Source organism: Cavia porcellus, unplaced genomic scaffold, assembly GCF_034190915.1.
Source record: "Cavia porcellus strain 051 isolate PalLab524CR breed Dunkin Hartley unplaced genomic scaffold, mCavPor4.1 scaffold_38, whole genome shotgun sequence".
NCBI lineage: Eukaryota > Metazoa > Chordata > Mammalia > Rodentia > Caviidae > Cavia > Cavia porcellus.
In genome coordinates this window covers 10264862-10289711 of record NW_026947521.1, presented here as the reverse complement: position 1 = coordinate 10289711, position 24850 = coordinate 10264862, and the positions used below count along the sequence as shown (strand labels likewise).

Sequence of the window (24850 nt, the reverse complement as noted above, 5' to 3'; positions counted from 1 at the left end):
GCTACTGTACTCCAGCCCCAGAGCCTGCCTGCAGGGGGTTCTCGGCTGAAAGCCGCAGGTTATATCTGCCTTCCTCGTTGAAGCCTACGCTCAGAACCTCAAACTCCAGATCCAGGGTCTTCTCCTCGGCCTGTAGCCTCTGGCTGAGCAGGGATGCAGGGAGCCAGGGCCAGGGGCCCCTGAAGGACATGGTCATGGGGCACTGCCTGCTCCTGCCATGGTCCCAGCCTAGGTGAGTCTGAAAGCCTGCAAGCTGGCTACTCGGCTGTTTGTTTGTAGGGAAACCAGGTAACAAGCCAGGAATCTGGGCCTGACTCACCTGGAGAGCAAAGGCAGCCACGAGCCCCACCCTTGTAGCATTTGTTCCAGCACCTACCGTGTGTGCAGCACTGTTTCAGGCATTTGAAATATAGCAATGGATCCAAAGTCTTTGTGTTCCTGAGAATACTTATCTTCTAGTGGTGGTGGGGAAGGTGGTGAAGACAAAATGAATATGAAATACAGAAAATAAGTAACTCACGATGTGTGCTAGACGATGTTAGATTCTAAAATTAGGGCAGGAAAGCAAGCCCTGGTATACATACCTGTAATTCTGGGAGGAGTTGAATTCTTAGGAGGCAGAGGCAGGAAGATCATCACAAGTTTGAGGCCAGCGTGGGCCACTTAGTGAACTCAGGGCCAGGCTGACCTACATAGCAAGACCCTGTCCCAAACAAACAAACAAATGCACAAACATTAGAGCAGGATCAGAAATGTGTGGCATGGGTCTCTGGTAGTCAGAGTGTCCCGTTTCTGTAGAGCACTTCTCCATGTGCCATGCCCTTCATTACCAGGAGTTTTTATCCTGGGTTTGGGGGCCAAAAGGAGGGGCCTTCATGCCTTCCTCTGCAGCCAGGTCACCAGCACTCACAGCATGGGGTCCAGCTCAGCTCTACCCGCAGGCCCTCATACCAAAGAGTTGTTGAGCTGGAGTCTTCCTCCCTGACCCAGGTCTTCCTGATACCCAGTGGGAGTTGGGAGATTCTGGATCTTCCTCAGTAAGGACTGTCTGCTCCCATGGCCACTGTCACTACTGCCACCACCACTCTCATAACCACCCCCACTGTCACCAGCATGATCACTGCTACTATCATTACCTGTCCTCAGCATCAGCACTACCCACACCACCATCATCACCCTCTCGGCCACCATCACCACCATCACCACCACTGCCTCCTCCATCGTTGTCATCCTTGACAATGCCATCATCGGCATCATTGATGAGACTTCTTGTTAAGTAGCTGCTGGGCACCAGGCAGTTTTGTGCTGGTCTGTGAGGCCGCTATAATTATTTTCTGTGTCTTAACTGGAGAACCCAAAGCTGAGAGAATTAGACTCCTCCCAGCTCACACGGCTAGTAAATAAGAGCTGAGATGACGATCTAGGAATCTTGTCTACACTCGCCCCTGTTAAACATGTCCTGGGACTAGCTCAAGGATAGGAACTCATTCTTCTGGGGAATTTTGTACCAACAATGCATAGTCTGAAGAGAACACTTATGTACAGTGTAGACTGCACTAAAAAGAAGTTCACTTGGAGTTATGTTGGCCAGAACATGCTATCTCCATAAAGGGAGATGCACATGCAATGGCCAGCCCAGCTGAGGCCAGCCCAGCTCAGCATATGTAGCAGGCTTCCTTTGTAATGACTGAAACTCAATTTCTTTAGGTTCCCCCAGGGGTAACCGAGGCTCGGACCTATAGGTGAAAGTTCAACAGATCCCATCTCTCGTTATCCAGGTCCCCTTCCATGCACTGGATGGGAATGGGGTGGGTAAGTCAGCCCTCAGCTCAGTTACCTGAAACTCTAAGGCACACTGAGAAGAGTCACAGGATGGCTATGACAGGGAGAGGATGGGGCCGAGGCTGCCCTGAAACCACTGTGCCTATGGTGGTGCTTGGTTAGCCATGGCCTTCGACATCACGATGAGGGGGAGCAGCACTTTTCCCTTGCATGTTTGAAGTGACCCCCAGAGAGGTTGCAACAGGGGCATCTTCTCTCTCTGCCCTAGGGGCAACCTCTGCACCCCAGCCCCATGCTCTGCAAGCCAAGACTATGCCCAGTGTCTGTCGTCTACAGTAAGCGTGCCTGAGTTCCTCTCCACTCTCCCCTCCCCCTCCACCTTTTACAATGTATTGGCCTTAGTGTGGCTTAGTGCCCTCCACCATCTGGCATATATACCCTGTTCTGTACTCTGTCCCCAAGGAAGCCTCACCTTTTTTGCTCTGTGCCTATGGTTATTTAAAAAACAAAACGGTGGTAAAACAGCACAACATAAAATTTACCATCTTATCCATTCTCAAATGTGAACTCTTTCCACCTCATAAAAACGGAAACTGTATCTAGACTGTATCCATTCAACACTCCTTACCCCCACCCCCACGCCCTTCTCCCTGGCCTGGGATCCACCCTGCTACTCTCCTTCTTCTGGATTCTGCCTGCTCCGGGCACTCACATGTGCAGTCCTACAGCATATGTCCTTTTGGGACTGGCTCCTTTCAGGATGCAGAGTGTTCTGGGGAAGGATGTTTACCCAGGCTAGGCTGCCCTTTCCCCCTCCTGCTGCTCTTCCCAGAGCCTCCCAAGCAGCCCAACTGAGACCCAGGCATGATTCTGCCCTTTTCTCTTCTGTCCCCAACTATAACCTGTGGTTGCTGGATGGAATATTCCTTCAGGACAGGGCTAGGGGCCTGGGGAATGGTTGAAGCATTATGGATGGGTAGGTATGGTGGATGGAGGATGGGTGGATAAAGGACTGGATAGATGGATAGATGGATCAATGGGTGGAATGACTGGATGAATGATTGGATGGATGGATGGATGGATGGATAGATGGATGGATGGGCTGATGGACTGAAGGCGATATGCATTGATAAACAAAACCAGCTCAGCTTCTGCTTGTGGCCATTTCATGAGGATTCCATCCATGAGAAGCATGGTTTTGAATCAAACTTGGCCTCAGAGATGCATCAGGTGCCCCCTGGTCCAGCTGGTGCCCAGGAGAGAAGACAGTGGTAAAGGGGTGAGTATCCGGGCAGGAGGGAGGGGTTGCTGAGGCTTTGGCTGCCCTCCACCTGGCCTCAGTTCCACAGAGAAAGCCTGGCCCCCTGAGGGAATGTCAGCATGCTGGGGCTGGCAGCACCCCACTTTATAGCAGAGGCTGGTGAAGCAGCAAGCAGGACAGATCCCTGCCCCCACCCCAGGCTTCTTTCTGCCTCTAACTTCTTCCCTGACTGGGCCTCGGCAGCTCTCCAGGGGTCTGACAGCACCAGGTGAGGTTCTTGCTGGTGGGGGATGGGACAAGAGGTGGGTGGGGGAGCCCCAAAAGAATGACTTCCAAGCCACCTTTGCCATCCAGCACTGGGAGGTGCAATGGAGCACTGAATTCCTTTCTCTCTTCTGCATAAAATGACTACTGGATTTGTGGAGAAGCCCAGGCCTGTAAATAGGCTGGTGGGATAGGGGTATGTAGAGAGGGGGGGATCTCTTCCTATTTCCACAATGGCTCCTTTCAACCTTCTTTGCTGCCACCTCAAGGGCCCCTGGGGCTCTTAGACCCCAGTTCCCAAGGGCCCACCTACTGTTCCTGGCCTAGCCTCCTTCTGAGCTGGATGTCAATGAGTCTGGTGAGTGCAGCCTTACCTGGGCTGTGACCCTGCCCCTGCCAGAAGGAGGAAGCAGCCTCTAGAGGTGAGATGGGTGGGGACAGTGAACTTGGGGTCACTGCCACTCCAAGGGGTCTATACCCCCTGCTCATCTGCAGTGTCCCTACCCTCATGGGCCTCACCCTTCACTTTAAGACTGAAGGTCAAAGCTTTGGGGGTAACCTCATCCTGGGGCTGGAAGGGTGAGGCATGGTACCTTCATCTCCACGGCACAGATGGGAAAGTATGTGACCAGGAGCCTAGAAGGTCTGTGTTTGTGTCCTTGGCTATTAAGGAACAAGGACAAAGTTAGAGACCGGGGGTCTTCTTCCCTCCACTGAGTCCCTGGCCAAAGGACACCATCCCTGAAATAGCACCAGTCTAGCCAGGCACAGGCAGAAAATTCTGGGGGCTCTGAGAAGCCCTCTTGCCCTAGCTCAGCTGAATATAGCTGTGGGAGGGGCCCTGGGGATCCCCTGGCTCCCCTGCCAATCCCCTCCTCCTAGCCTGGTCCCCAGGGGCTAAAGTTCCTGGGCAATAGGGAGGGGGGCAGCGTCCCTGCAGCGTCAGCCATGCTGGCCTTGGCTTTCATGCGCCAGACAATTGCCCAGGCAGGCTCCCAGCGCTCAACCCAGCTGGGGAAGCCACCCTGGGGTTCTGAGACCAATGCCAGCTGTTCTGTGGCACCACTGGGGACAGAGAGCAGGTAAGGAGTGGGAGGAACCGAGCTAATAGGGCGGCCCCAAGTCAGTCCAAGCTGGCCCTGGGTCAGATTGGAGTGGGGCAGGGGCCAGCTTGGAAAAGGTACTGCCTGAAACTGTTAGGAGGAGAGGAACAAACTTCATAGACATAGAGAAACAGAAAGAGAGAGTGAGACAGAGAGAGACAGATGGACAGAGAAACAGAGACACACAGAACAAAAAGGAAAAGACAGAGTTATAGAGAGACACACAGTCAGAGAAAGAAAGAGATGGAAATTTAACTTGGCAGCACACACTTGTAATCTCAGTGAAGCTGAGACAGAAAGATTACAGTTTAAGTCTAGCCTGTTCTGCTAGACCTTGTCTCAAAATAAAAGGGTTAAAAAAGGGCTGGGAATGCAGCTCAGTGTGAAGGCCCTGGGCTCAATCCCTGGTACCGCACCGCACAGGAAAAAAAAAAAAAAACAACAGGAAAAGACCTGGCAGTTTGAGTCAGACAGAAAGGGTGACAATAATAGAGATAAAAAGAGACTCGTGGACAGGGCAGACAGAAGGACAGTGAAACATGACAAAGCCTAACAGAGGAGTGACGGAGGCCGACAGTGGGCACCTATGCTGAGGCCTGCTAAATGAAGCAATTTAGGGTTTTCCCCTCCACCCCTGCGGAGTTTCTGTGCCACAGAGTAGAGCAGAGTCCTCACTCTAGGAAAGGAGGTTCCTGGGGAGAGGGCAGTGGGCTGTGTGATGGACCTGGGGGCTGGAGAGGTCTTAGGCAAAACTTCCAGCCCAGCTGCTGATCCTGGCACCCAGGGATCTCCCTGGGCTTAGGTTTCCCGTGGCTGTGTCAGAGCTCTGGACACACTGGGAGTCGCAATCTCTTTCTGCTTCCTTTTTCTGTCTCCCTGCCAATACTTAATCTCAAGGCTGCACTAACTTCAGGGGAGGCTAGGGGTTGAACAAGACTGGGCTGAGGGTACAATCTACTCACAGGGCCTAGTGGTTCCTTCCATCAGTCTTCCCTGCAGCCTTACAGTTTCCTTTTGCTTATTAAAAACAATTACACAGGCAACACAAGGTTTCCAACATATGAAAATTCTCCCCGCATAAGGTGAGGCTGCCAACTGCTTGTCACTTGCCCGCCAGGCTCACCTTCTCTGTATTGTCTGGGCTACCATTTTTGGCCAGTGTCCAGGAAGTTCCGCCATATCTGGAAGCTCTTTAACACGTACACCGTCAAAACCAATTGTGATGGCTATCGGGCTTGCTGCCAATTTCTTGCCATAAATAAACAGTTTTGGGCATTTTGTCTGCATATCTAGCTAGGCCTTTCTGTTTTCTTTTGTTTTGGTTTTTTGAGACAAAGTCTCACAACACAGTTCAGGCTGGCCTTGAACTCACTATATAGCCCGGGCTGGCGTTGAATTCTTGATAATCTTCCTGCCTCAGCCACCATGCCTGACCACCAAAGTCTTTCTTGAGGCTGGGTTCCTCAAAGTGAGCCAAACATTATTTCTCTCTGTGGATTTAATCCTTCCTACTTGCAAGCAATTCTCCATGGTGAACATGGCACTCAGGTTCAAATTGGGGACAGGATGGCTTCCCTGCCTTGTCTTGGGCTCTCTCCTGCACTTCCTAAGGCCCTTGGGCTGCTCTTTGATCATGGACTGCTCTTTGATCCACTGGACATGCCTCAGCCTTTCTGCTTTAAAGAGGCAGGGGCAGCCTGCCCAGCTTCCCTCCTCTTGAGAATTTAGCACCCACTTCTTGTCCTTCTCTACCCTCTGGGGTGCACAGGAATGGTTGGGGTGAAGAACCAGACCCTGCTTTTCTAGGAGTGTGGAGGGGAAGTTCTGAGGGGGCCTTTTGGTCCCCTGAATGGATGTACCCAGCAAGTGTACTGAGCCCCCCCCCCCCCCCGCATCAGCAGGGAACTGATTGCCTATTAAAATCTGAGCTGGTGGCCAGCTCTGTGCAATTCATCAGGCTGTGACCCCCTGGGACTGAGGGATGGTGACAAATGTGGGAAGGTGAGGGGGGTTCCTGAGCCCCTCCTGACCACAGCTGGAGAAGCTCAGCCATCAAAGCCCTGTGCAGGCTTCTCTGCTGGGGTGACTTGGAGGACCAAGGGGATCAAGTTTCAGGCAAATGGCTGGGGGGCGGGTGGAGAGGCCCTGCTCAGGGGACCAGGGTCTGTGTGTGGGGCCTCAGGCTCTGGGTCTGAGCTCTAGGGAAGGGGGTGGGGTGGGCTCCAGAATAACAGCAGCCAAGGTCTGGGGGCAGGAGGAGGGGCAGGGCCCAGGCTGCCTTCCTGAGGAGGAGACCACACATCCTTTAAAGCAGGTGCAGGGGTTGGGGGGGGGGGGCGGGGACTCTGCTGGGGCCAGTGACTGAGACCTACAGCCAGCCCTCTCTCTGGGACCCCAGCTCGAGTGGGTGCTGGGGCTCAGGGAGGCGGCTCTAGTATTAGGGAGCACCATGCAGCATCTCAGAGTGATAGTAGAGGACAAGGAAGAGGTGCAGGGTGTAAGGACAGGAGAGTCCTGGCAGAAGTGGGCTGGAGCTGAGCTGAAAGACCAGGTAGGACCAGGACAGGTGGGAGCAGGGAGAAGATGGGGTAGGGGGAGAGCAGGCACTGAGCCTGGAAGAGGCAGGACAGGGTGGGTTGAGGAAGCAAGTGTGGGCCCCAAAGGGCAAGGAAGTCAGGAGACGACTTTGAGTGGGGCCCGACTGCTATAGCATGAGGCTGTCCTGTGTCAGCAGAGATCTGCCCAGCAGCCGGCGCCCAGCACAAAGCCTGCTTTCTAAGGCCGGGCTGTGGTAGTGCCACCCCAGCGAGGATGAGCTATGAAAGGACAATCAGAGCTTGCACAGCTGACCAGTCCTGTGCCCTTTTGGCCAGGGCAGCTGGATGTCACATTTTCTTGATTGCCTCCCGTGAAGGGAGTCTCGCTACTCTATGAGTGTAAGCAATCTGCCTTTGTCTGGAGCTCAAATCTACCTCCCTCCCTTCCTTCCTTCAAGCCAGTTTTAACACAGCCTTCTGGGAAGGAAGAGCACACCACTCCCCTGGAACAGCAGGCTACCCTCCTCCTCCTCTTTATCCCTCTCCTCCTTCTCCTCATCTCTCCTTCTCCCCATAGTGTCTACCTTCGTCTCAGGGTAGGGTGGCCTAAGTTCCTCTTGTCAAGGTGGTGCTGTTGGTGCAACACCATGAGAATCCTGGGATGAGCACATCGCAGATGGTCTGAGCCTCTTGCATGGCACTAAAGACAGGAGGACAGACTCCAGTACACTTCTGCTCTGGGCCCAGCAGCCTTGCTTCCCAGACCCCTTCACTGCAGACCAGACTAGGTGGGCCAGAGCTAAGCTCCGTGTGTGTTAGGTCTTTTGTGGTGTACTTGTGCATGTGGTGTGCATGTTTGCACAAGTGTGTGTGCATTCGGGTGCATGTGTGTGCACAAGTGTGCGTGTGCATGAATGTGTGTGCAGCTCTGTATGTGTGTATGTGCATCAGGCACACCGGTATGTATATGCATGCATGTGTATATGCCTGTGTGCATGCACACATGAGCAGCACCCTGCCTTCCCTCCTGGGGTTGACCTGCTTGGCTACTCACCCACCAGCTGCAAGGGTCCTCAGGCAAGCACACAGGTCTGGTCCTCCTAGTCCGGCTGCTGGCTGGCAGATTCTTGCTGGGTGTCATACTACATTGTGGGGTTGAGGTATGGCTGAGTGTCGGCTGCTCACTGTGGTTGTGGGCCATCTTGCTGTGACCCAGGCTTGATTCACCGCCAGTGGCTCAGCATCCCATGAGTGTTGCTGAGGTCCTGCAGTGTGACACCAGTTCTGTGGGGTTTCTGCAGTTCTGGGGGTTCCTGGGGGACCATGTGGAAGCTTTGGAGGGGTCCGAGGGTGACACTGAAGTTCTGGAAATTTGCTGAACTCCTGCAGGTACTCTGGACATTGGGGATCCAAGGAGTATTTCTGATGTCCTGGGGATGTTTCTGGCCTTCTCTGGGCTTAGCTTTTTGCCCTACAAGGCTTTGAAAACCACAGGCAGCCAAGGGCATGCACGTGGCGTCTGTTCCTGGACACAAACATTCCTTGGGTTTAATCAGCTTGAACAAAAACACATGGAGGAAGGAAGCCCTGTACCAGGGTTTCACCAGCCAGCTGCAGCCGGGGAGCAGGCACCCCATGCCAGGCCCAGATGCCAGATGAGCTTCATTGGCTGAGCGCAGAAAATCTGAGGATTTCTTCTCCCATAGCGGGCAGGGCTTAGCATCCTGTCCATGCCTGGTTGGGGCTCTACTGGCCAGGGATGCTCTGGTGACTTTGGCGTGTCCCTTCTCAGAGTGGCCCAGGGCTTGTGCCAGCCCTGCAGGAGGGTGGCCCGGTCCACTTCTTGCTCCTCCCAAGCTCTCCCTAGATGCTTATTCATTCTTGCTATTCTTCATCCTTGTGAATTATTATTCCTGGCCCTCTCTGCTTCTGTACTCCTTCCTCCAAGTAGCCTTAAAGATTGACTAAGTCCTGTCCTTTCTCCCTCCTCTGAGCCCCTGAAGATATCTCCAAGAGCCCCTGCTTGCCAGTTCCTTCTCATGACCGTGCTGCCCAGGCCTTTGGTGAAGTCCTCCAAGGGTGCAGCCTTACTGTCCCCCTTCCCCCAGCTGGCTCCTTCCTGACATCCTTGAGCCAGACTGCCACTTGCAGATGGATGCCCCAGGCTCAAGTCATGGGTCTGCTTCCCAGCTAGAGCTGTGTGACCATTGGCAACCATGGTTCTTCATCCAAGCTGGTCCCTGGGGTGGCTGAGGGGGGTGGATCTGGGGAAGGGGGGCAGGAGGAAGGCAGTGGGCACCTGGGCAGCCTGACCAACTCTGTGGCTTTGATCTGCTTTCTACCACTGGGTCCCGTGAGCTGGCTCTGCATTCTTGAGCTGTGAAGTCACTGCGGGAGGATAGGGAATGTGTGTGTGCCCATGAGGGTGGTGGGTGCCCACAATAGAAGAATCTGGGGGCTGGAAGTGATAGAGGTGGGGCCAAGACCCAGAGAGAGAAGGACTCACAGGGCCCAGGGCCAGCCTGGAACTCAGATTGAGACAGCTGCTTCTCCCTTGGCAGGCTCCTCCTCCCTACCTGCTCCACCCTGCTAACCCCGCACCCACCTTCATCTCCCTAGGAGGCCCCATGGGTACTGAACTCAGGAGGGGGTCACAAGAGTGGACACTATCTACAGGAAGTCTTTTGCAGGGAACAAATTTGGTCCAGAGCAGAGAGTGACTGTGCCTGGATTTGGGGGGTCTTTTTTGTTAGGCTGCACCCCTAAGATTGAAAAGGCCCTCTCCCCCCTCCTCCCTCCTTCCCTCTGGACACAAGCTGAACATCCCAATGCAGCCTTCCCTGCCCCACCCCCACCTAGAATAGTCAGCTCCAGTTCTGTCTCCTTCTTCTCCGTACCTCATGTCCCTCAGCAAGTAGGACATGGGTTTGTCCTCTCCATGTCATTGCCTGTTCAGTCCCCCTGAGGTGCAGGGTTTGCCCTCTGCTGCCATAGCAGCAGCATTACCTGTCATGGAAGACAGAAGATTTGTTGAATGAATGAGTGAAGGCAGAGTTGGGCAGGACATGGTTCCGATGGGGTATGGGGCAGAGGTTCTCAACCCCAGCAGCTCTGCCTGTACAGGCAGCGAGCGTCCCTGCAAGTGGGAGGTTCCAATTGGTGGAGTCTTGTGATGGGGATTAAAATCAGATGAGAGCTGATGGTTCCCAAGCTAAAATCTGAGACCCCTGAGCAGTGAAGGGCACAGGGGCCCTGGCGGTTAAGCAGAGGACTCTAGAAAGCCTGGCTGGTGACTTTGCCTTACAAGACACGCCTATGAGGGGCTGGGGATTTAGCTCAGTGGCATAAGCACCTGTCTTGCAAGCAGGCGGTCATGAGTTCGATCCCTGGTACCAATAAAAAGTTAAAAAAAAAAGAGCAAACAAGACAGGCCTATGGCCAATGACAGTCACTGAAATAAACCAGGCCTTTGCTTTTCCAAAGACTCCCACAGAGCAGACCCTGTGCTCAGGGGAAGGAGAGGCAGAGTACAGCTGTGTCAGGCTGCTTTGAGTCAGAGAGCCGATTTCTCAGTGGGCCGGAACGGCAGACACTCTCTGGCTCTGGAATTTGCCCTGCTCCCCAGAACAGAACCCTTACCAGTCCCAGGGAACACACTGGGCACACAGTAGGTATGAGCTCATAGTGGGTATCCCATGAGTTTCTGTAGGAAGGAGCAAATGCATGCCCCCCATTCCGTGGAATATTGGAAGGATGGGAACCCTGGAAGTTTCAAGGAGCTGCACCTCCACCCTGATATGTGACTGAGAACTTTCTCTGCCTCGCCTGTTCCTGCAAGGGGTGGCCACAAGGTACCCCTGGAGGAGGGAAGGGGAACCTAGGCCTAGGCAGGAGGATCAACAGGAGGCGGGATGCTGCTTGCCTGCCTGTGGGTCTGTTCATATTTTAAGGACTCATTTCCGCCTTTGGGAGTGAGTTATCTTCTTGTGAAATCAAGTTATAGGAACAAAAAGGTTCCACCAGTGAGAGGCATGTGGCCTCCTTCCTGGACATGCCAGAAGACAGCCCAGCTTCTCTCTGTCTCTGTCTCTGTCTCTCTCTCTCTGTCTCTGTCTCTGTCTCTCTCTCTCCCTCCCTCCATCCCTCCCTCCCTCGGCTGCTGCCATTGCTAATTTTGCAGATTCAGTGGGCAGAGGTGCAGGGGTGCTGGGGCAGGTGCTGAGGACAGGCACGCAGGTCCCGTGGTCAGATGGGGCTTCACTAAGGATGATGGTGTGTGCCTGTCCAAGGGTGCAGGGGTCAGACAGGGAAAGGGGAGACTGGCCAGGATCTCCAGGGACCATGGGCTAAAGGTGGGGGCTCAGGCTAGATCCCTTGAGCAGGAGGTGTGGGAGCCCAGCTGGGAGGGCCTGACCGGGCAGACGGAGTGGAGCCGCCCACCGCCCGCCCACCCTTTCATCTCCGGAGCTCCTTCCTCTCTGTTCTCCCTTTGCCTGTGCCTGTGGGTCCATCTGTGGGATGGGCGGGGAAGGAAGGGGGTCTCTGGGGCCTGTGCACTACACACCGGGAACATCTGTGCAAATGGTCTTTTGAGCAGAGGCCGTTCAGACAGCCAGATAGGTCTGCCGCCAGAGCTCAGGGACCCCGAGGGGAGCATCTAGATAACTGTCTCTGCGGGCTGGGCAGGATTGGGCGGGAAGGGACAGGAGGGGACAGGAGAGGCTCTTCCCCTCCTCCTGTGCCAGCCTTCCCAGGCCTGCTGTCCCAGGCCAGGTTTTCCCAGTGAGCCAAAAGCAAGAAAGTAACCTTTAGGATTAAAAAGAAATCTCTCTTTGTTTGAGTTCTTTCTTTCTTTCTTTCTTTCTTTCTTTCTTTCTTTCTTTTTAAGGCCTCTTTTCACATTTTAGTGACTTTTTCCCCCCTACTCTTGTCTGGGGGTCAAAGGAGAAACACCTGAGAATGTCCTTGTCCCAGGCAGCAGAGAACCAGACCTCTTCCAGGGCTGCAGATGACTACAGCAGCTGGTACATCGACGAGCCCCTGGAGGACAAGGAACTCCAGCCAGAGGGGTGAGTGTGGCAGCCCCACTCTGACAGCCATCAGAGTGGGACATAGGGCTCAGACCCCAGGCAAGGACTGGTTTGGTTATTCCTTTGCTGTGTGACCCTAGACAAGCCACAGCCTCTCTGGGCTTCGGTCTGTATTTGGTTCTTAACAACCCCACCCTGCTATTAAAATGCTTGAGGAGAAGGGAACCCGGGCCAGGCTGGTGGACAGCACTGTGTACCCTGGCCTTGCAAGACTGGGGTGCTCCTGGTGACCTGACTGGCAGTTAGGAAAGAGGAGCTTGGCCAGGGGGCTAGACGGGATCCCTGTGGTGACATTTATGGTATGCGGTTTACAGTAGGTGCCAGGTTTTCGGGCCTGCTGGGAAGGTGGAGAGGCAGAGAACCAGGACAAAAGGAGAGGGTTTGGAGTGGATTTCTAGGCAAACTTCACCACTCTGTTGGCTTTGGACAGCTGAGTCTCAGGAGATCGGCTGCACAGGTCCTGTTTCTGTAGGAAAGGTGCTGGGCCGGGGTACGGTGGGGAGGGAGGCAGGCAGCGAGCTCACCTTGGGGTGGCCTGAGGACTCCTGGCCCAGGTCCTTTCCATTGTAGTTTAGTCTGGGCACTCTGGTGGAGGAGCTGGGCCTTTCTATGCCTCCTACCTGCTGCCAGGGTCACCCAGCCATGTGAAATCTAGAGCCAAGTTTTCCCTGGTTAATTCTGGACCCATCCCCCTGCCTCCCTGCTCTGTCTGAGGGTTTAGGGGACTAGAAAGGTGAGACTGTGTGTGTGTGTGTGTGTGTGCGCACGCGCGTGTGTGTGCACGCGCGTGCACGTGCATACATACATACACATACACACTGAGCCTGATGTGTGTACATCTGTTCTCCATTAAAGCTTGAAACTAGAGAAGGAAAAATGCTCCTACACCTCCTCAGGGCTGGGGCTACAGCCTGGCCAGGCCTGGGGGAAAGTCCTGTTGTTTGGAGAACTTGGGGTTCTGACCACCTGAAAGGCAGCAAAGGTGCACACCACTAGCTTCCTCAGCCGTCCCCGAGGGTACTGGGCTCCCTGGGTCCCTGCCAAGTGTGTGTGGGTATGGGCTGGGAAGGAGTCTGGTGGACTGAGAGCCCTGCCTGGCTAAGCCCTCACAGAAGCCATGTCCTTGGGAGTGCCAGGGCCTAGGCATTAGCTAGGGGCCAGATACCTATAGCCAGCTCTGTGACCAGAGATATGATCTCCAAATAAAATTGGGAGCCTGGGGGCCCCTGAGAGCTAGGATGTGGTAGAGGTGCAGCCCCTCATGAGGGTGGCAAATGGAATTTGCAGCCCCTGTCTTCCACCATGGAACACAGCCCCTGCAGGTAAAGCAGGTGTTCCGAGTCTTCTTAGCTAGCAAAACCAAGAAGAGATACTTGCTAATCCTCCCACCTGCCCCTACCCAAATGGGGCGCAGGAAGCTGGGACAGGGAAATCCCAAGGCAGGGAACAGGGGAATCCCAAGGCTATGAACTTGGGCTCACCTTCTCCCTGTGAGTCAGACACCCCGGGGATGGTGTAAAGGACTCCATGTGGTGATCCACTGTGCTCTTGGCTGTAGCTGGGGTTGGTGGGCACTGGTGACTCTGGCTAGGGTGGGCTCAGCTGCAGAAACCTCCCAAATGCTGGGACACGACCCTGCTTGGACACCCTAATGCTCCCAGGACCCCTGAACCTCCTCTAAACTGGTCAATCTTACCTCTGGGCCACCATCAAACCTGGTGCCAGCTACCTTGTCTCCCACCTGGCTCTCATCCTGCTCCTCATCCTCTTCACCTCTTCCTCTTCCTCAGGGCTTCCTTTTCTCTTCTTTGCCCAGAGAGATGCCAATCCTAGCACACACCCAAATCAAAGCCCATCCCTCTTCCTGGTATCCTTTACCTATGCCTGTGCCTCTCCTGGGTTGGAGCCTCCCTCTCAATCCCTTTGGGAATGTCCCTTCCTGTCCTATGACACAAAACAGGAATCTACACATGGCTACCCAAACGGGGTCTCATGGAGTGAGCACACACAGCTGAGTGTCAGATGGGGACATCAGGGCCCTGCTCACAGTGTGGCTCCTGGTTGGGGCAGAGGCCTCTGGGAAATGGTCCAGCTGTTCTGGGGACAGCATGCTGAGTCCCTACCTGGGTGAACCTGGTAGGACAGGCTGGCAGACCCTGAAGGACAGGGGTTTTGGGTGAGCTAGAGCAGATGGTTTGGCCAGGCTGGCTTCCCTGGGAGCCCATGGTCTTCAGCCCCAGAGCCCCAGTGCCCTAGCAGTTAGTACAGGAAGAACTGGGAACTAGGGCATTGGGCAGCTGTGTCGGAAAGGGCAGAAGGCTGAGGGAGGTGCTGGGTGGAGCTGCAGTGTACACAGCCTTGGCCTCAGACCCAGCTGCGTTCCAAGTGTCCCAGGCTGAGCCAGCCTTTTTTTGCCCCACAGGGAGGTGCCCTCCTGCCAGCCCAGTGTGCCACCTGCCCTGTGCCATGCCTGCCTGGCTGTACTGTCGGTGAGTCCAGCTGGCCTGCTGTGTGTGCCTACCTGGATACAGGGACTGGTGTAGGGGCTCACAGTCCCCAGAAGTGGGTATTGAGGCTGGCCCCAGGTGGGGATCCGAGCTGCATGCAGGCCAAATCCAAAGCAGCATCCAAGATGGCAGTGTGTGTGTGTGTGTGCCCTGGTTGGGTATTGGGTGCTTTGGGACTGACTGGGGCCAAGGCTTTGGAGTCAGGCCCTGGGGGAGGCCTGGAACCCCAGTCTCTCCTGCCTTCTCTTCCAGATGCTCGTCCTGCTGCTGCTGCTCTGGCTGCTGTTGTGCCACCGGCTCCGGCCCGGCTCTGGGCGAGGAGGGCCTCGTCTGCCCAGGTGGGCTCGTGTGCCCTGACTCAGAGCCTTCTAGGAGAATGATGGGCATGAGGAGCCAGCTCTGAGTCAGTGACACCCCGCTTCTGACTGGGGCTTTCCTGTTGTATTCTGGAGCCCCAGGGTGGGCAGGGGACCTGCTGAGGGGCAGGAGAGATCTGACTAAGCTCTCAGGCAGCCCTCAGTGTCTTGCTGCCTGCCTAACCACTCCCTGTTACCCCTGAGGGTGTCTAGGGACCCTGCCTGATGCAGAGAGAGGGAATGACCTTCCTTTCAGTGGAACTTTCTCTTCCAGCTGTGTCACCTCAGAGCCTGGGACAGGTGACCTCAAGGAGATGGAACTGGGCCTGCAGTTGCAGAGGACACCACAAGGCTGGGGGAGGGGGTAATGGAGCCTTTGTAGGGACCGGCAGGGGGCCCTGGCTGAGCAGGGAGCCTGGGCCAAAGCCACAGGGGTTGGGGTCAACGCTAGGGCAGCTGTGCATGCTGTCTGCTGGGGCCTGGTCCTGCCCTGGCAGGGCGGTGGCTGTTACACAAGGATGTTGTGGCTCCCAGCGCTCTGAAGCCCTGCCAGCCCACACAGACAGCAGGGTAGTGTGGAGGCCACGTTTCCTGCTGCTTCCTGGTGGGTGCAGGGAGCAAGGCTGCTGCCGGGGCTTGTCCCTGCTGGGCGCGCGTTCATTGTCCTTTGCCAGGCACAGCCCAGAGGGAGCTGGGAGATAAAGGTGCTGCACAAACAACCCCAGTTGAGTAGATGATGGAGAGGCAGGTGCTCTCCATCTCCCCAGTTTCTACACACATCCCAGGGGTGATCCAGGTACAGGGGTTGCTGACCCCCTCCTGACCTGTCCTCCTCTCGGTGCCAGCCCTGTGGATTTCCTGGCTGGGCACAGACCCTGGGCCGTGCCTGCTGCTGTCTTCATGGTCCTCTTCAGCGCCCTGTGCCTTCTGCTACCCAGTGAAGATCCACTGCCCTTCCTGCCCCTCACCTACACACCTGGCCCAGGTATACCATGCAGCCACAGCCTGGGCTGGGTGATGGGGTGGGCTCCAGGCAGTGATGCCCTGCTGCATGGCCTCTAGAGATGTGGATAGTCCCCTGTTTTACAGCGGAGGGAACCAGAAGCCAGAGAGAAAGCAGTCATCAGTAGCAGCTGAGTTACAGAGTCAGTCCTTCCATGGCCTATGCGCTAAGTGCTATATGTGGAGCTCACCCCGTTCTTGCTGGATCACTGGCTGACGGGTGTGGGCGGAGACAGCAAAGAGGCCCCTCCAGCGCATGTCTCTCTGCCCAGGGCCCTGGAAGATGCTGGCCCTGCTCTACTACCCTGTTCTCTACTACCCTTTGGCCGCCTGTGCCACAGCCAGGCACAGAGTTGCATACCTGCTTGGGAGCGTGCTGTCCTGGGCCCACTTGGGCGTCCACGTCTGGCAGAGGGCTGAGTGTCCCCAAGCACCCAAGGTAAACCACTAACTCAGTGGCTCAGAGTGAAGGATGCACATGGCTTGGACCTGCATGGCTAGTTTTATCTCTGTGTGCCAGGCTTCTCCCTTATGCATGAGTTCCATGCCTCCAGGCACAAGCAGTGCCAAGCTTGGGTCTTCTAGGGATGAGGCAGGGGACAAGGCAGCTGGTGGGGGGGCCGAGGCAAGGAGGGGAAGCTTATGATCCCCATCACTGAGCCCAGCCTCCCTTGGTCAGGCGGGAGTGGGAATGGAATGGGAGGGAAAAGGAGGGAAGAGAGGAGAGAGGGGAAGTCAGGTAGAAGTGCCCAGTGCTGAGTAGGCAAGGGGTTCAGAGGAGACCCTACAGTCTCGGAACTTGATGCTCAGGTTGCAAACTATACCTACACAGAACTAGGCTATCATCTAATTTCTGGAAGACCTGTGTCCTAACATACTGGAAAAGGAACCCAGGTGATGGAACCTGGAATTGGAGGTGGAACTGTGTAGTCTCCTCCCTCTGGCTCTGTCAGGCCTGTGGGCTTCAGGAGTAGGTGTGCTCACAGGGCAGGGGCACGGGAGAACCAGAAGCTTGCGGTGACTTTCCCGTCATCCTGGGGTCCTTGGGGGATGAGAAAGGAAGGGAAGTGGATTTGGTTTTGGTTGAAGGAGAAGGCTGGAAGCAATCAGTCTGTCTCTATCTGTCTGTCCAGGTCTATAAATACTACTCCCTCCTGGCCTCCCTGCCCCTCCTGCTGGGCCTTGGCTTCCTGAGTCTCTGGTACCCAGTACAGCTGGTACAGAGCTCCAGCTGCAGGACAGGGACAGGCTCTGAGGTAAACGGACAGCCTGGGAGGGGTCCCTCATGTGTGTGGCCCTGCATGTGTCCACACTGAGCTCCTGGATGACCTCATAGGTCCCCTCCCCAGGCAGAGGTCCCTCATGTGTGTGGCCCTGCATGTGTCCACACTGAACTCCTGGATGACCTCATAGGTCCCCTCCCCAGGCAGAGCTGTGTCCTGACCCAGCCTTTGGTGGAAGGCAGCCAAAAATTGGCAGATGCAGCCTGAAAATGGGGAGGATGTGCTAAGAAGCAGGCATTTCAGGTGTTGGACAGAGTGTCACGGAGGCCAGAGAGGGCTGTGTGTCTGCTCTGTTCATGTTCACCGTGGTGGGACTGGGCAGAGAGTAACACATAATAAATACTCAGCAAGTATTTTTGATCCTGGGGATGAGTGGATTATTCCTATGTATAGTTTTTGATTTTTGATGTTTCGAGACAGGGTCTCACTATGTCATTCAGGCTGGCCTTGAACTCTCAGCATCCCAGGCTGGCAGGGAGGGTGAACAAGCCTCCCTAGAGGCCCTTGAAGGGCAGAGGGGTGACAAGAAAAGCTGGGGACCCAGGGCCTGAGGACTTGGCTTCTCCTGTCACTTATGCTCCTCTAGGGAGCTCTGTATCCCCCCATTTCATAGTGGGCTCAGGAGAGAAGCACAGCTTCCCTGGATGTGGATATGCCGTGTGCCAGGTTGGTTGCTGCCTCCAGGATCCCCTGCTCACCTCTCCTCCTGAAAGGGATAAATACTCTCTGGATTTGGTCAAAGAGATCTAATCCACAAAGGACCCAGTTAAGCTCAGTTGACCCACTCCAGCCAAGGCCCAGGTTTCCACGGCAACGGGTGACCATGGCCTACATTCTTGGGCTTTCAGCTCAGGCTGCCTGCCCTGGAACGCCCTGTGCTATGTCCTGGTCAGCAGTGTGCTAGGGGACCTCAGGGAGGAGGGGCCAGGATGGGTATGGAAGCAAGACAGAGCTGAGGTGATCTTGGCAGGATGTCTCGGCCAGGGGGCTCTCACAGAGCAGGCTAAGGGGGTCTTAGATTTATGGAAGAGAACAGAGCAGCTTTGTCAGGTGTGGGTCATGTTGCTGTAGGTCAAAGGTTAGCCTTGCACCTTTCCAGCCCTGTATGGCCAGGAGGTCTCTACAGAGATCCGTTTGGTGTCCCCACCAGTGTCCAGAGCCTTGGGGACAGCTCAGGAAGGATCCCTGTCTGTCCCCAGGGGCTGTGGAGCAGCGACACTGAGGAATACCTGAAGAGCCTCCTATGCCGGAAGAAGCCAGGAGGCTGGTGAGGCCCAGGCACCTGACAGAGGCTGGTGGTGGCTGCCAGGTGAGGAGAGATGAGGGGCAGCTTGGTTTCTTCTGTAACCCCAATTACCTGGTCTTCCTGCAGGTCCTGCCACACCTCCAAGCAGGGCTTCCTGTCCCGGGCCTGGGACTGCTCCCAGCGCTACATCTACACTCCGCAGCCAGGTACGGTACCTTGTCACTAGGAGGGACAACTGTCATTTTGGGATAGTGGAAGCCCCTGGCCTAGTCCTGGTGGTCTGGCATCCTGACCTTTCCCCAGGTCCTTTGGAAGGGTGGGCTATGCCTGGTGCTGCTCCTTACCACGCCCCTTTCTTTGGGGACTGCAGGATTCCGCCTGCCCTTGAAGCTGGTGATTTCAGCCACCCTGACAGGGACCGCCACTTACCAGGTACATCTTGTACCCTACAGTGTCATCCACCTCTGGGCCCTTGCTCATGACTGTGAAGTCTAAAATGGCTCTGACCCAACTCAGGTGACAACCAGTTAGTCACAGACGAGGGATAGATGATGAGCAGATGATAGATGGCAGCTAGGTGTTAGGCAGATTGTTGGAGGAAACCTTGCAGGGCACTGTCAGAGCCCTGTCCAGCCCTGCATGCTAATGCTGTCTCTGTCTACACTGTGTGGCTGTGGGGCCCGGGGACCTGAAGGAGCACACAGGACGCCCTGCCTGAGAGCCACAGGCCATGGCTGCACTGCTTCGGCACAGGAGGCTCTCTGGCTCCTCAGGTGGCTCTGCTGCTGCTGGCAAGCGTGGTTCCTGCTCTGCAGAAGGTGCGGGCAGGCATCACCACGGACGTGTCCTACCTGCTGGCTGGCTTCGGGGTGGTGCTGTCTGAGGACAGGCAGGAGGTGGTGGAGCTGGTGCGGCACCATCTGTGGGCGCTGGAAGGTGAGGCTGTTGGGACCATGATGGGCATGGGACTGGTGGGCCAGGCCGGTCCCTTGACATGAGAACTGGGTCTCTGGACACTATCATCACCACTGGAGAAGCTAGGACCTTCAGTCCAGGTCCCTGGAATCTGAGGCACCGTGTCTGGGGAGCCCCCACCCCTTTTCACCTTCAGGGTTATCCCCACCCCAGGCCCAGTGTCTCTGATGCTGTTCCAGGTATGTCCACAGAGGAGAGTGTGGCCATGGGGCCGGGGCTGAGGAGGAGACAGGGGGCACCTACGTGGGAGGTGGCAGGGTACCTCAATGAACCTGCTAGTCTGAGATGTGTTGGGCAGGGCAGGCGCTTTCCTCTCTTCCCTGGCCTGTGTTCTGCCCCAGGCTCCTCTCTCTGGCCAGGCTTAACGAAGGGGATGGCGCTGCTTGGGCCCTTGAGTCTGCTCTTAGCCCAACAGATGTCTTAGGACTGCCTCTACTTTCTCTACCTGCAAAATTGCCACCACTCTCCAGGTGGGGTGGTGCATACTTATAACCCCAGCACTTGGGAGGCTGAGGCAGGAGGATCACCATGACTTTGAGATCCTATCCCACTGAAGGCAAAGCTGAACTCTTATCCTGGGGGTCTTGTGGGTATGGGAAGGCAGCTCTGGCCACGAACAGGGCCCAGAGTGGACAGGATGAGATCAGAGAGGCAGCAGAGGACAGGAAGATATTATGGGTTCCAGATTTGCAGCCAACAGAAGGAGAGAGAAGCAAGAGGTGGGCAGATGGTGAACAAAGGCCAGGTCTGGGGCACAGGGACCTTGTGAACCTGTCACCCACCACTCTGCTCCCTGGAAAGGCTTGGCCAGTGCAGGCATTGTGGGGTCTGATGGTGGGCTTGTCCTGGTGGGCAGATGGCAAGTCATCATGAGAGCACATGGTGACACGGAGATGGCAGGAGCTCATGCCTCCTGGGGTCACACAACTGGAATAGGAGGGCAGGAAGAGACTCCAGGCTGGGGATCGCTGGGGGCTGCAGCAGTGAAGGCCAGGTGCATGGCCTCAGAGCCTCCTATGTCTTAGGGTGGGGGCGATGTCAGAGGCTCTGTGACCCCAGGCCCGCCCTGTCTCCCCACAGTGTGCTATGTCTCCGCCCTGACCCTGTCCTGCTTACTCAGCATCTTGCTCTTGGTCCGCTCACTGGCCACACACAGGTGAGAGGCCAAGCAGGGAACCCGGGGGCCCAGAGAAGCCCTGGATTAAACAGGGTAGCCAGCATCCACCTGCTAGGGATGAGGACCTGTCTTCCTTGCCTCTGTGTTGGTGGCCATGTGTCACCCCCATTGCCACCACTGGTCCCCGATGTTCTGACTTGGTTTGGGTGGAGCCCTTCACCTGGCTTTCTCTCCCCTTTTCACATTCTGCACCCCACACCCTGTGAAGACTCTGCCTGGACATCAGCTCTTCCAGGAAGCCCCCAGAGACTGAGCGGGTAGCCTTTTCCTCCACATGGCTCTAGGTGTCCCTGCAGGTGGCTGTGGTGGCATTTAGCCCTGGAGTATGGTCAGGGGCTGGGCTGGGGAGGGATTAGGGAGAGTGTCCCACCCCTGAGGCCCCTGCCACTCTTACCTTTCACCACAGGGCCAATCTTCAAGCTCTGTACCGAGGGGCCACCCTGGACCTGGGTCCCCCAGCAAGGGGCATACGCCCGTTCCGAAAAGCCATCTTCTGCTGGATGAGCTTCTGTGCCTACCAGTCTGCTCTCACCTGCCTTGGTAAGCTCCTTGCCTGGCACCCCAAGGTGCCTGCCCTCCCGATGGAGTGGGGTGCAGGAGCCATCAGGGAAGGGAGTTCTTTTGCCTGCCCCAGGGCTGGCTGCCACTAGGTTTGAGTACAGGGCTGGCCTATGTCTGGAGGTGGTGAGTTCCAGGGTGGCACATTCCTGCTCCTGCAAGGTAGTGTGGGAGGGTGGTGCTGAGGGGGATGCAGGCAGACATGGGTTTGTTGCAGACCACAGAGAGTGCTCTGCTCCAAGAGAGCTAGATGGGAGGCCTTTGAAGGTGCCTCGAAGTGCATGTCTGATTATCCCTTCGGGCACTGCAGCACTGTGGGAGAGGCCAGTCAGCGTGTACTCCGAGGCCCCATGTCCCTCCCTTCAGTGCCTCTGTCTCTGCCTTGCTGGGGAGGAGATGGGTGATAAGGAGCAGAGGCATCCCTGGGGCTGAAAGCCATGATCTGATGTGCCCACAAGCCCTTGGCCCTATGTTCCATTGACCAGGAGGCCTGGCCATTGCCACTGACCTGGCATCTGCCCAGTCCCTGCTCTGGGTCACAGGAAAGCAGTCACTGATCTCCAAGGGATTCTGGTCCATGGGGATGCAGTTGAAAGCAGAGGCAATAACATTTGCAAAGTGCTTTGGTTTTCCAAGTGCTGCCCCAGACCTGATGCCCCTTGGTCCCCTTTCAGAGGGGGAAACTGAGGCTCAGACAGTTTGCACGACTCAGGCAAGGTGGCACCACTGTAGGAGGTTGAAGCCAGGGAATCCTTGCTCCAAAGCTCTGGATTCCTGGGGGTGGGGGGGATCAGCTCCTGTATCTGTCCCCTGCTGTCCCTGTCCCCCAGGGCTCCTGGTACAGCAGATTGTCTTCTTTCTGGGGACCATGATACTCACCTTCCTGGTGTTCATGCCCTTGCTGCATGGCAAAAACCTCCTGCTCCTGCGGTCCCTGGAATCCTCCTGGTAAGGGGTTGTGATGGGGATCGGCTGGGCGGGGGGCGCGGGGGGAACTCTGTCCCAGGAGCCACTAACTGCAGCCACCCTTCAGGCCCTTCTGGCTGCTCTTGGTCCTGGCTGGGGCCCTGCAGAATGCAGCAGCCCATTGGGTTTTCCTGGACACTCAGCATGGATACCCCAAGGTGACCAACAGGTGAGGTGGCCCTGGGCTCGTGGTCCCCTGGGCTTCCTGTCTCTTCTTCAGGGTCTTTTGCTACCCCCCCGTCCCACCACTGCCATGTCATCCCACCTCTGTCAGAGGCCTGGGGGTAGAAGAGAAGGCTGCCTGCCTGGGAGAAAAGGATCAGTGGCCAAGTCCACATTTTTCTTCTTCGTTTTGCATGGTGCTGGGTAAGAACCCAGGGCCTTTGCACTGAGCTGTGCCCCTGCTCCTCTCTCCTGTGTAGGAAGGAGGGAATCATAAGCCTCAGGGGAGATTTGGGTTGGGGACCTAGAGGAGAGAGGCAGGAGATGCCATGGCCTCGGGAAGACTGGGTGGCTGAGGCCTTCAGTCTTTTTCCTGCCACTGAGGAGTTCTGCAGCCTCAGTGAGCTCACTTAGGCTTTTGGGCCTCAGTGTCTTCTCTCCCAGAATGGTGGAAAGAGAGTCAGAAGACCCGACTTAGGGCGGGGTTTGCAGAAGGTGTGCCTGATACACGCATGGCCACACAGGCATGTGGTTCTCACACTGGCCCTGGGGAAGGGGTTGAGAGAGCCTTGCCTCAGCCTCCACTATCTGCCCCCAGACGAGTGCTTTGTGCAGCCACCTTCCTTCTCTTCCCCATTAACATGCTGCTGGGTGCTGTGGTGGCTGCCTGGAGAGTTCTGCTGTCTGCCCTCTACAACACGGTCCACCTTGGCCAGATGGACCTCAGCCTGCTGCCTCCAAGAGCTGCCACTCTGGACCCTGGTAAGGTCCTGGGGAGGACTGTGACTGGAGGTCACTTTGACTTCAGAGCTGATATGGCCAATAAAGTGTCTGTGGCTACTTTGCAGCAGGTGAGCTGCAGGTATGGTGTGTCCCAGCAGGCTCACAGACACCCATATGCAGCGCAGTGCTGTGTGCCCGGTGTGCCCCATGCTTGGACTCAGAGGTGCACACATGCTCCGTGTGTGTGTGTTCAAGTGTCTGTGCCACTCTTTCCCCAGCACCAGCACCTTGCTCTGTTGCAGGCTACCACACGTACCGAAACTTCCTGAAGCTGGAGGCTAGCGAGTCACACCCAGCTGTCACAGCCTTTTGTGCCCTGCTCCTGGGAGCACGGAGTCCCCGGGCCAGGGCCCGATCCCCCGCAGCTGCTCAGAACAGCCTCCGGCCAGGAGAGGAAGAAGAAGGTGTGTGGTCCCCAACCTCCTTGGCCTCTTCTGGGAAGGGGACACAGTTGTGTCCCTTCTGGCCCGAGAAGAGTGGCTTCCTTGTGGGAGATTGTGCCACTTCTCCCTGGGGAGTATGAGTCCTCTTCAGCCCCCACTGCCCACGACATGGGCATCAGGAGAAGACACTAAGTCAATTCGGTCCTCTTGAGATCCTACCTCTCCCTGTGGGTGACTCCATGGCTCTCCACAAGCCCCATGCTCCCCACCCTGACTATGAGGACTTTTAGACTCTGCCCAAGTCTAGGATGGGGGAGGCTTGGCAGGGTGTTTGCTAAATGACTCACAGAAGGTCTTTTTCTCTCAGGGATGCAGTTGCTGCAGACAAAGGACCCCATGGCCAAGGCAGCAGGGCTCCATGCTGGCCGGAGCTGGGCCCGCTGGGGTGTGGCCTACACGCTGCTACATAACCCAGCCCTAAAGGCCGCCCGGAAGACAGCCTTGGCTGGATCCCGGACCAATGGCTCCCGTAGCTGAGTGCCACCTGGCCCCTCACTTCCCCAACCCTCCTGCCCCACTCCAGGTGGGCAGCCCTCTCTTCTAGCCAGCTGGGTCAGCACATTCAGTGCTGGAGACCATGAGTCCTGGGGCCAGCAGGGGATGGGGATGGCTGAGTTTGGGGGGTCCTGAGAGCACCAGCCCAGGCATGGAGGCAGTGTCTTGTGCTCAGCTTTGGTCCAGGAGCCAGTGGAGCAGGGGACCACGTGCCTGTCTCCCCTGCCTGGCTGGGCTACTAGCTTTGCAGGTACCCCTGAGGCCCCCTGGCGGGGCCTGTGATTGGGGTCAGGACAGCTTGGCCCCCAACCTTGCAGCCTGAGCCTCAGTCCAGGCTCTACCTTCTGCTTCCCCACCCCACCTCACCTCTCCCCTCTCCTCCTGGTGGCCTCCAACTCCACTCCTTGGGTCCCCAAGGCAGCCCAGACAGAAGACCTGAGTTCCAGCCCCAGCAGCAGAACCACAACTTGAACCAGGCTCAGAGCTGAGCTGTGCCTCCTGAGAGCAGACACTTGGCATTTCTTTGCCTTAGAGATGATGAGAGCACTGAACATGTTCCTGGAAATAAACCTGTCCCCAAGATGTTGTGCTCCTAACGGGGAGGGCACAGCAAATCTGCACAAGTGCAAAGGGCTCGTGTGGGCTGGGGAGTCCCCAGGGGTCCCAGCTGTGTCCTTTGGGTGACGGAATAGAGGACCTGTGATGCCACTCCTGAGATGGCTGCCAAGGGGTGGATGGGTGGGGCTGGGGAAAGAGGGGCCCCAGCTGGGGACTGGAAGGGGGCCTCCTAATAGTCAGAGACCTCATGTGCAGAGGGAAGAGGGGAGATGGAAGGTCCTTCCTCTGCCAGGGGCTGGGGA

General features: G+C 56.3%; 2 protein-coding genes across 10 annotated transcripts in view; one reads left to right on the top strand and one right to left on the bottom strand.

Annotated features, from left to right (window-relative positions):
• The window catches only part of LOC100721656 (coiled-coil domain-containing protein 33), a 91056-nt gene extending 81307 nt beyond the window's left edge, over positions 1-9749 (bottom strand). Inside the window, exons 1-3 of one of the 4 annotated variants that reach the window (XM_063243557.1) lie at positions 8002-9749; positions 585-703; positions 377-455 (exon numbers count right to left, since the gene is read on the bottom strand). The gene's annotated coding sequence lies outside the window, so the exon portion shown is untranslated. The remainder of the gene's footprint in view (positions 1-376; positions 456-584; positions 704-8001) is intronic. The other 3 variants (XM_063243558.1, XM_063243560.1, XM_063243559.1) reach the window with 3 other exon arrangements.
• On the top strand, positions 4239-24572 carry Stra6 (signaling receptor and transporter of retinol STRA6). 6 transcript variants are annotated; one of them, XM_063243552.1, is made up of 19 exons: positions 4239-4389; positions 11855-12016; positions 14460-14526; positions 14797-14882; positions 15746-15885; positions 16175-16341; positions 17036-17158; positions 18385-18452; positions 18558-18637; positions 18802-18863; positions 19205-19367; positions 20487-20562; positions 20990-21123; positions 21972-22089; positions 22175-22276; positions 22868-23031; positions 23295-23456; positions 23803-24018; positions 24412-24572. In XM_063243552.1, exons 1-18 carry the CDS (start codon positions 4256-4258, stop codon positions 23970-23972), a joined length of 2178 nt encoding a protein of 725 aa, XP_063099622.1. In that variant the 5' UTR covers positions 4239-4255; the 3' UTR covers positions 23973-24018; positions 24412-24572. The 6 variants fall into 6 exon arrangements, with proteins under 6 accessions (XP_063099622.1, XP_023416435.1, XP_063099623.1 ...); XM_023560667.2 differs by having other exon boundaries at positions 24408-24572; XM_063243553.1 differs by having other exon boundaries at positions 4266-4389; positions 11836-12016; positions 23803-24572.
• The last annotated feature ends 278 nt before the right edge of the window (positions 24573-24850 follow it).

Bases quoted from the DNA above. Each gene is read 5' to 3' on its own strand.
- Stra6 (XM_063243552.1), top strand. From the start codon at position 4,256: ATGCTGGCCTTGGCTTTCATGCGCCAGACAATTGCCCAGGCAGGCTCC. The intron at 12,017-14,459 runs GTGAGTGTGGCA...TTTGCCCCACAG, and splicing joins AAGGAACTCCAGCCAGAGGG to GGAGGTGCCCTCCTGCCAGC. The intron at 22,090-22,174 runs GTAAGGGGTTGT...GCCACCCTTCAG, and splicing joins CGGTCCCTGGAATCCTCCTG to GCCCTTCTGGCTGCTCTTGG.